Raw genomic sequence first — 11,063 nt, 5'->3', positions numbered from 1 at the left:
ACTCAATTTTCCTGCAGAGAATAAGCAAAAGGAAAAATGACATTTGGGAGATCAATGTGCCCCGCCGTTCCAAGCCTAATAAAAGTTACTGCATTCCAGCATGTGTCCTCATGTATCTGCAGGAGTAGGTAGGTTCCCTCTACTCCACTCCTGTGACTTTAAAAAAAAAAATCTACTATATTATTATAAATAAAAACACGCCAACATCAACTTCAACTTTTTAATGGAAATCATTTTGCCATTCAAGAAACAATTTTAGGGGAGAAAAATCTTCCCTATAAAAATAAAACATCAAAATTATAAATATTATAACTTTTTAACTTCTGCAATTTAAAATGCTCCCCTGTAATACTATCCCTTCATTTTACACCTTTCCTGTACCATCACATTTTGAAGAAAAACAGTATTACAGCAAAGCTTAGTTTTAATTTAACACAAGGATTTATACAATGAGTTTAAAACAAAAAGTATCTTTGGCCTTAGGGGCCTATTTCCTCCTTTTACACAATAAAAATGCTGCTGCAGTATACCAGTGTTTGGGAAACAACATCAGTCTCTAAGAACTGAACTGACAGGATTTCAATACAGTAAGCTTTCCAAATTACAACTTGTAGTGCACACAACAGAGGGCGAGGTTCTGGATAAATACAGAGGGTGCCTATTCTAGACAATCTACTTCAAGTAAAAAAAAAAAAAAATTCACAGATACCCATCAACTACTACTTAAGGTTCTAACAGTGTCTTAATCTGAGAAACAAATGCTTCACAAACTCTTATTATTTACTGGGATGAGTAATTAAAAGACCAGGTGGCTGATAACACTACACTCAAACCCAAGCCACAGTCTGAATAGTAAAACTAGTCTAAAAATCATGAAGGCATTCCCTGAACAATTAAGGTAAAGTGTTGGATGACAATGTCACTAAAACCTCATTGATGCACTAAAAAGAAGTCACATGCAAAATTAAACAAGATGTGCCATACATATTTTATAGCTAGTTCTACTCTTTTTTTCCTCCATGTTTTTCTTAAAAGCCTAGGAAGAGCTGATTGCCTTGGCAGCTTGTGTGGCACAGCATAACCTACGCTTAAATCTGCATCCAACGAGGTGGGTATTCTCTGAAAAGTCAGAAGAGCCACCAAGAAGAAACAGAAATGCAATAAAGGCACAGTTCACTTAAGCAAAGAACCAAAGCACCTTGGAATTTCACAAAGAATCCATTAGGTGTCACCAAAGTGTTAACAATTCCTTGGGAATTTATAAACAAAAAAATCTAAACTAGAAACAGACTGACTGTGAGGCCCCTCGGGAACCACAGCACATCTTGCCCTCCGTTCTCAGGTTGGCAAATCGCTATAGAAAATGAGGTTTATTTTGCCTGTTTTAAAGGAAGGCTTTTTATTGCACATGCATTTCTTTGGTTGGAAGGAATATGCACTTTTATTAAAATCGTTCCATGAGGAAGGCCTGTTGCATGTGGACTTTCCTCCTTCCTCAGGGCCTCTACCTGCAGTCAAGTCCTTTAGAGCTGAGGGTGCCATGGGAGGACTGAATCTTTAAAATCTCTGTTCTACATTACGTAGAGTAACAGAGTAACTTCAAAAGGAGAGGGAGGAAGAAGGAAGGAAAGAAAAGGTAAAGAAGGAAGGAAAAAAGGAAAGGAAAAAGAATAAAAGGGGAGGGAATGATTGTCACAAATTTGGTGTGAGCTCTGTACTTGATAAACTTCCTAGCTAACAAGGAGAAAACAAAATGGCTGCCCTATCCTAAACTCATTTTCAACTTGGAAAACAATCTCTGCAGGGAAATCCATGCGATTTACCAGGGATCAATCAGGTCATACCTATCCAGAGCTGCTACAGCAGTGAGACCCTCCATCCCAAGAGGGCAGAATTGGGGTCTGATGTGCAGGGGGCCAGATCCGGTAGGATGAAGCCCACCTCCAGCAGCCTGAGTCTCCAGTAGACTGCAGTTCACAGGTCTGTCTCTTGGGTCTGGCTCCTACCTCTTTGGCTTGTCTCCACAGTATAACACACAGCAGTAGATCAAGCAATCGTAGAATGAGCTTAGTATCTCAACACTAAATGCTTTCACCTCATGTCAAGCAACACACTTTGCTCGCTACCACCACTGCACCAGCCGTACCACCTTCCTCAGTGGCCTTTGGAGCTTTCACTTCCACATACCCTTTTTCTAAACTTGCTTATTACTTTCTTTAATCAAATTCCTCCAACATCGTCCTAAATTCCTCACAGTTCCTAGAATTCTCTGCCCTTCAGTTCACATGGATGGTTTCCTCTGGCAGAAAACAAAAACCAAAACAGGTAGTTTCAACATAGTGACAAGTATTCAGCAAGATTCCTTGTTAAATTTTAAAAATTTGTTTGCACATCCTTCAGCTTAACATCATCATCACATAATTAAAATAACTAGAAGAAAATAAAATCAACCCAGAGTTCACGCTTCCAAGCACTCTAGGATGCTCCTGATGATTGCAGGTTCACAGCTTGCAAGAGGCAACACCGCGGTGCTGTAACAGAACAAGCTTGCAGGGCCCCTCACTAGGGACAAGCAGGTACAGGATATGCCTGTGGCCAGGGGCTGGGAACTAAATCTAGAGCTAAGAGGGGATGGCCGTAGAGCTGGGGCAAGAAGGCAGCTCTGAGCAAAAAGGCACTTGCTGTTCCTTTACACAGAGGTCCCGAGCCATGCCTTCCTGGCAGGTCTCCCGCACATTAGCCAGGCTTCCATGCGTCGCCCAGGGCTTCTTCCAGCTTATGTCTGTAGGCTGTGTAACGCCTCTTCAGGTTCTGCAGCTGCTCATCTTCCTCTTTGTCCAAGATACGCAAAAAATTCTGCAATTCTGGAAGGCTGAACGCTTCCCACTGTGCAATAATACAGAACAGAAAAATGCCAGGTAAAACTCAGTGTCAAGATGTAGGAATGCCCCCCATGGGTGCAGAGGCGTAGCTATTCTCCCCTTCCTGGTCCTAAAGCCAAGAGCCACAGGACACAGATCTGGGGCTCTCAGCAGAGTTAGAAGCATTGACCTGCACCCCTACTCACTCCTCAGCTCACCCCAAATGCTCACTTCCCTTCCTAGTCCATTCCCCAACTGAGCTCACTGCTGAACGCCTCCACACAAGTATCTCTACAAGACACTTTCCTCGTTCCTCACCTGATATAAAGGCAAGGGTTCCTCACCTCCAAGACTTAAGAAACAACTCCCTGCACTTAACTGAGAATCGTGATCGTCGCTGTCCTCCTTGTCTTCTCTCACAAGCAACCTTATGGCCTCCCAAGTAGTTTTTCAGGTGCTTTCTCCATCCCTACTGCCCCCTAGTGCTGGCTTCCAACATCTACTCCTGCACCCTTTCAGGGGCCTCCTGAGCTACATCCGGGCCCCTTCGCTCCACTCTCAGCCAATGGTTTGCCAAATGGTCATAGTCATGGCTGGGTCCTGCTTAAAAGCATTCTGCCAGCTCCTCTTGGCTGTTCAGGTTAAGTCTGACAGATTCAAACCTCTCCAGCACCATCTCCCAAGTGACTCGGTACACGTTCCCTGCTCAACTGAGCAGAGTTCACTGAGGCCCAGTGAATTCAAAGCTTAAATGACACTTTGTTTGGTTTCTTTTCTTTTCTTTTCTTTCTTTTTTTTGTATCAGGGATTGAACTCAAGATCTCACCCTTGCCAAGAAGGCGCTTTTGCCACTGAGTTAAAACTCCTGGCCCAAATGCCATTTTTTCTAAAAAGGCCACCAGGACTTCCTTTTGTCCTGTCCCAGCCAGAAACTCTCACTAGGCCATTCATATCTTTGATCACAACCAAGACTTTTTTTTTGGTGGAGTCTTCTGAAACAGGATTTTATATGTGGCTCAGACTGGCCTTGAGCTCACTATAGTCCAGGTTTTGAACTCAAAGCAATCCTCCTGCCTCAGCCTCTTGAATCCTGGGATTACAGGTACACACCACCACAATAAAAGCCCACCACAACAAAAAATTTTAAAATTATTATAATTCTTTGATGTCTCCCACCTCTGAACCTCACCTCATTGCCACTGTTTGGGATTTGTCTCTTGTCCTTGAGGTCTCTGATCTGTTTCCCAAACAGCACCTGGTAATTTTTAAAAACTTTTTCAACTAAAGCAGTGAATGTCACGGAGAGTATTTGACATCTTCCAGTCCCAAAGGGGCCTGGGGCTAAGCATCACTGCCAAGGCCAGGAATGCTGTCTAGTGACGCAGAGAAAGACTCCAGACAATCCTCTCTAGATGCATGAAGAGAGCATGGAAAAAACCACCAAGGGGGCCACCAGGCTTCTTTGGAAGCAAGCTGAAGCAGGTTATTAAAGCAAATGAGAAAAACAGAGGAGACCACAACTTTTTACCTTAGAAAATTCTGTTAATACACCAATTTTCACATGTGTAAAGGTTTTTAAAATATTAAATAAGAGGTTTTTAAAATATTAATTTAAAACATTAAAAAACACCTTCTCCCTCCAGCCCTAGCAGCTGTGGAAAGTTTCTTCCCTCAGTTATGTTCCTTTAAATAAGTGAGAATCAAGAGCCCAGACATAGGTCTAATAAAAGCACTCTGGAACATTAAAGCAAAATGCTAACTTCAAAACTAGTTACTCCCCACAAGGCTGCTCTCATCACACTGAATAATGCTAAACGCTAGAAGTCCAATAACAAGAGAAATAAAACACCAACCAGAGGCTTGCTAACACATTCAGGGCAGGGTTCTCAGAGGAAATACTGCCAACTATAAAACCTAGGGAGATGTCCGCACTCTGCCTTCTACCCAAAATAAAAGCCCGGATTTCTTACAAAGCTTCCAAACTGCTTCAAATCCCTGTCTTCCTAAGAGTGCCTGAACAAACCCTCATTTACATTTAAACACACTACTTAACCATGTTTATGCACACTCTCATTTGTGACTAAAAAGCACCTTTTATTTAGGCCACTTTCTACAGATTTTAAAACACAAGGCTGAAAGATTAGAAGATTCATCCAATGTCATGATCCAGATCTAACAATCAGCCTGAAGCAGAGTCCTGGTTTCTGTTTTTTTCTTTCTTTTTGAGACAGGCCTTGAACTCAAAGCCAGTCCCCTGCCTCCGCTTCCTGAGTGCGGGATTATAGGCATGGAGTCCTGGTTTCTAACTTTTAACCTAGCAATCTCATTCTCACTTCACACTACTTCCTGTTCCCAACAGGAGGCTGAGGCCCAGAGCCTGACACATGTGCTCTGAGTGTCATTTAAAATTGACAGTGGATCCAGAGGGCAGTCCAAAGAGCTTTTTCTTCCTAAACTGGCCTAAGTACAATTCTCCCTGGAGAAAAAATGGCAAACAATGCATAAAGTAAACGTAATTTCTTAATTATCAGGCTGGGCAAAGGAAAACAAAGGGCTCTAGAAAGTTAAATGGTGGCAAAGAGATCAGATTTCCTTTTATTTCCCTTTAGAACGAAATTAGCCTGGAGACTTTTCTTAGTGGCAGACATATGGAGAGTGTCAACTTTCAAAGTGCAGTCAGAGTCATCTGGTGATGGGATGGGGCAAAAATGACTCTCTGGATGGGGACAAAGAAAAATTTTTATCTTCTCCCACCTCTGAAATGTACAGACCACTATAATACTGTGAGAAAATTACACTCTAGGTTAACTTTGGGCTCATTTCAGGCAATGCTAAGTCTCCCCCTCTTCCCCTTCTCCACTTCCCTTGCTTGGACAAGTCTCTAAACTGGAGCAATAAAACAAGGCCAGTGTTCCACACAGTGTAAAATCCGCACCGAGACTCACTTACCTCTCCAATTTCATGTTCCCGGAGCACAAAACTAAGCGTGTCGGTTCTGGGCCCTGCTACCAAGCGCAGGTAGAGAGGATGTTCCTGGTCTGAGAGCTTGCAGGCATAGACTGTAAGGAAACGCATGTTACAGGCAGATCTCACGATCCCAGACAGGTCCACCCATCGCTGCCTCTCCTCCAGACCAAGGGAGAGCCGCTTCTCCAGCCCCGTCATCCTCCCCATCTTAGCACCAAAAAAGCTCAGGGTGGAACAAAACCCTTCCACTTCCATTCTATCTGCTTAACATAAACTATGCCTTGACCAATGAGGAAATAATGTCCAAGAATAATTTAAATGAGTATTAGTCACAGAACATATTTGAAAGTTGGGTGGAGTGGTTTTTGCTTGTAATCTCAGCACCTGGGAGGCTGAAGCAGGAGATCACTGCAAGATCCAGCCTAGCCTGTTCTCAATGCCAGCTTCAACTACTTACTACACAGCAAGACCCTGCCTCAAAAAAAAAAGAAAAAAGAAAGAAAGAAAAAAAAAAAAACCACCCCACAAACAAACAAAAAAAGTTTGAAATTTATTATTCTGCTCTTCCTTTTTTTTTTTTTTTTTTAAAGATAAGTTCTTTAAAAAAAAACTGAACCTCGCCTGGTACATTAGCACATGGCTGTAAACCCAGCACTCAGGAGGCTGAGGCAGGAAGATCACGAGAAGTTCAAGGCCAGCCTCAACTACAGGGACCCTGTCTCAAAAAACCAAAAACCAAAGCGAAAATACAACTTCCAGCTCCTTTCAAAACAATGAAAATATACCTGAGGAACATTAATTCAAAGCTGTAGGCAAAATCTTTAGAACCAGTAAAAACTGACAGCCATAGCAGGGCATGGCAGCACAGTCTGAAATCTAGTACTCTGGGAAGCTGATGCAAGAGGACTACATTTTAATCCTCTGCAATTTAATGAGTCCTTGACTCAAAATAAGGAAAATCAAAAGGGCTGAAGATGTGGCTCAGTGTGAAGGCCCTAGATTCTAATCCCACTATCAAAAAACAAACAGAGCAAAACAAAACTAAATAAGAAATCAAGGCTCTGCTGGCTGCAAGCACAACTACAGCTATAGGCAGTTTTCTCTCTCTCTCTCTCTCTCTCTCCACACACACACACACACACACACACACACACACACACACACACACAATGAAAGATTTGCAAGAGAGTAACAATTGTACAGCTCAAATCCAGGTGAGCTTGTGAAGCTGGCAAGGTAAAAAAATGTCACCTGATTTGCACTAATATTGTTTGGACAACGAAATGCCTATATGTCGTACGTTGAGTAATTTAAGAATAACAATACGCAATGTATTAACCATTGTTACTCCATTAGCTTGTTTTGAAAATCTGTTTTTTCTCTTTAAAATAAAATTTTTTAAAAAGTCAACTGCATTTCAGTAGTTACTTTGGCACTTTGGATGTGACTGTGCTGCAGGTCCCACTTCCCAGTGACGCACACAGCCCCAGGCTGCTAAGCCTGTAGCCTCTGGAGCCAAGGAACCCTGAACTGTTTTTATGCTCTGTGGGGCCAACCCCATGGCAAGTGGTCAACAAATAAATGTGCACATTCAGCAGCCAGCTGTGCTTAATCCTAGGCAACTAAAGGACATTATTAACATGTCAAGGTCATTACATTTTCTTTATAGCTGCTTTAGTTTTCACCCAGAAAAACTAAAGAAAGCTTAAACAGTTTATTACTCACACATAGCATTTCCAAATTAGCATACAGTGAATCATGAAATCACTGATGTTCACATATCAATTTCTGCTCAGCTGCCTAACTGGCTTACTCAATTTCATGGGAGTGATTTAATATTCTTTCTATACATTCAATGTAGGTATGAAGTTCAGACAGACCCCAGAACAGAACATCATTCATTTGTTTTTATATGCTTCTGGGACACAAGACACCAAAATGTCTCAGCGTAATGCTCAATAGACAGCTAAGGAAATGGGGCAGGGTCATATGGAGCCATATGCTGAAAGGCACTGTGCTACACACATGCCACCTTATCTGCAAAAACCCAAAGGACGTGGGTCCACCAAGCCACTGTATGTGAAAGCAGATATGAAATGTGTAATGTGCTACTTAAAACTTTAATCACAAAAGTTTCTTGGCTGTTTTTGCAGTACAAGGAATTAAATCCAGAGCCTCGTGCATGCTAGTGGGGAGCTACATCCTCAACCCTTTATTTTAATTTTGAGATAGGCTGACCTTGAACTTTTGATCCCCCTGCCTCAGCCTTCCAAGTAGCTAGAATTACAGGTATGTACTACCCTGCCTGGCCAAAACTATTCTTTTGTCACTTCTCCCTACTCTTAAATCGAAGTTACACACATCACCAAATCCTACATAAATGCTCAGCACGCATGGATGCCTCTAGAAACCTAAAGCATTAATAGCTAGGAAATGCCAAGTACCTGCTATGATGACCTCAGCCTCTTAAATGTGTCCATGGGCCCCAACACAATATGACACAGATAAACCTATCAGTCTTCCCTCTGTGATTGCAGACAAAAGACAAACAGAAACAGAGACCACCCTCAAATTAAACACAGCAGCATACCTTGGTCTTCTTTGTGACAACGCTTATAAAGTGCAAACTTGGCCGGGCTCTCGGTCACGAGAAATTTTTTAAGCAGGGCCTCGATGACTTCCCCGACAGTGTTTGTGCTGCTGATGTGAAGCGTGTTCATACAGCCATTGCTACCTGGAGCCGTCTGTGTAGGTTTGCAGAGTTCCATTTGCACTTTAATGAAGCCAGTGTAAATCCCATTTGAATTCTGAAGAGGCAAGAAGAGGCACAGCACATTTAGCTAGCTGGCTCAAGGTGCTTTCGGGCATCGAAGGCAAAGGAAGGAGCCCTCTTGCTCTGGCTCTTTTCTCTTAGAGCAGGAGATGAAGACTGACCTCAGGGCGTGACCTTGGAGGGAGGATAACACACAGCAGTGATGGCAAAGCACTTCCAGAGATCAGGTCTGCAGGGCAGATATGGCAACCAAAGATACCTTGTCCCTCCAGCACACCAGCGTGGGACTCAAGCCCCCAAAGGTTGTGGGAAAAGTCAGTACCCATTTGTGGAGTTAGAGTCCAACTGATGAAACTGAAAATGTAGGCAGGCCTGGGGACATGTCTAGGCTTACTGCTCAAAGAAAACAATATCCTCAACTGATAACTAGCTATACAAATAGGAAGGCCACAGTCAAGATTCAAATACCTGATTCAACAATGAACAGACAGACGGGTGTGGTGGTACACATCTGTAATCCCAGCATTTGGGAGGCTGAGGCAGGAAGACCACTGCAAAGTTGAGACCAGCCTGGGCTACAGAGAGCTCATGGCTGACCTGAACTATATAGCGATGTGGCTACCAGTATGTATAAGCTATTACCAATTTTACTTAAACCTTGTTATGTGCCATGTTTATTACACAATGTAGGATTGCCCTAAGCAGCAACGTTTTAAATTTATTTTTCTTAGTACATACTTGCCATACAAAATGGGTAACATTCATCATAGGGAATTTGTGCCTGTATATAATATATAAGCATTAATATTTTTAAAGAAAATTTCAAGCTACATTAACTACAGCTATTACTTGTCTTAATTTACAGTAGAATTACCATTTCTTGTCTTAATTTACAGTAGAATTACTATTTCTTGGTTGCCAAAACAATAATAATGCTCTTGTCTTTATTTTATTTAGAAAATAATTATTAGCATGTTTTAGTAAAATGTCATCAGGTACTGCTATATACATAAATACCATAGCTGAAGTAAAGCTTTAAAAACTTCCTTTATTAGGGGCTGGGGATTTAGCTCAGCAACATCATTATGTGCCTGCCTTTGCAAGTGCACAGCTGTGAGTTAGATCCCCAGTACTGATAAAAACTTCCTTTATATTTTAAATTTTAAAAAATTCCTTTATGGTCCATTTCTTCCTCCTAAGTGATCAATTTATAATATAAATTTCCTTGTCATTCTTTTAATAAAGTACTGTAAAGCACTTAAAAGTTTTCATCTTTGAAACAATATGGAGATGGTGCACATCTGTAATCCCAGCACTCAGAGGTGGAGGCAGGAGGATTACCACAAATTTGAGGCCAGCCTGAAGTAACAGTGAGTTCAAGGCCAGCCTGAACTACAAAGCAAGGCTCTATCTCAAAACAAAACAAACAAAAAACCAAGGAAACTTGCACTGTTTTACTCTCCATAGGAAAGAAATAAAAAAACTATGGTAAATAGAATTTTTCCCCATGGATGAACATATTTTTGAAAAAGAACTATCACTGTTGGAATAACAAAGGATACTGCTGGGTTATCTTGCATTCTCCTGCTGGTGGCACAGTGCCACTGAGGAGGCACCTTTACCATGAAGTTGGCAGGGGTTACATTTTGTGTCTCCTCCCCAGGGTCAAAGAATTATATGGGCCACGTTTTTTGTTTTGTTTTTATTTTTGTTTTTGAGACAGGATCTTGCTATATAATTCAAAATGGCTTTGAACTCACTTATGTAGCCCAGCCTGGTCTCAAACTCATAGTGATCCTCCTGCCTCAGCCTCCCCAGTGCTGGGATCACGGGCATGCGTCACCATGCCTGGCTAGGCCTGTTTTAAACAGGTGAACTTATCCTTTATCAAACTCCAACAATTCACAGGACCCAAGGATTCTAGAGAGGAGCACTGCAGGGTTATAGGAGCTTTTGGAAGGACACCAACTGGGTGGGCACCAGTATCAGTTCGGCTTCAAACTTTGCTGTCAGTTTTGTTTCCCTGTCACCAAGCCCTTGCTATACCTCCACTCACCACTGTGCTTCATGCAGTGAGTACAGTGGTTGGTGTAAACGCCCGTCACCTCATGTGTGAGAAGCTGAACTTTATGCACCTCATCTTACACTGACTACTGGTGGAGAAAAATCTTAGCTCAACTATACTCCAATCTCTGGGCATAAAATCGCCCTGATATTCCACACTTACTTGACATAAGAGAAGAAATTATCCGAGGTCTTATAAGAATCTGAGTTGTCACCTACATGTTAAGAAATAAAAAGTCCTTTGAGGAGGAGGGGTCGCAAACTCGTCTTAAAATTTTTTAATGTGTTTCATTTTTTAGGGCTAGCCTAACTACAAATTTTCAGACAAAGCTACTTCAGAATACAGATTTATCTTGAAAGCTGCAGAAATAATTCTATTTTCCTGCTCTGCATATCTT

General features: G+C 41.9%; 1 protein-coding gene across 1 annotated transcript in view; it reads right to left on the bottom strand.

Annotated features, from left to right (window-relative positions):
- Positions 1-206: 206 nt before the first annotated feature.
- The window catches only part of Rassf3 (Ras association domain family member 3), a 67,468-nt gene continuing 56,611 nt past the window's right edge, over positions 207-11,063 (bottom strand). The window contains exons 3-5 of the mRNA XM_063255071.1: positions 8,419-8,635; positions 5,811-5,920; positions 207-2,886 (exon numbers count right to left, since the gene is read on the bottom strand). Coding sequence (XP_063111141.1) covers positions 2,737-2,886; positions 5,811-5,920; positions 8,419-8,635 — 477 coding nt within the window. The 3' untranslated portion in view covers positions 207-2,736. The remainder of the gene's footprint in view (positions 2,887-5,810; positions 5,921-8,418; positions 8,636-11,063) is intronic.

This window comes from Cavia porcellus, unplaced genomic scaffold (assembly GCF_034190915.1).
Source record: "Cavia porcellus strain 051 isolate PalLab524CR breed Dunkin Hartley unplaced genomic scaffold, mCavPor4.1 scaffold_8, whole genome shotgun sequence".
In the NCBI taxonomy this organism is placed as follows: domain Eukaryota; kingdom Metazoa; phylum Chordata; class Mammalia; order Rodentia; family Caviidae; genus Cavia; species Cavia porcellus.
This window is presented reverse-complemented; position numbering and strand designations above follow the sequence as displayed.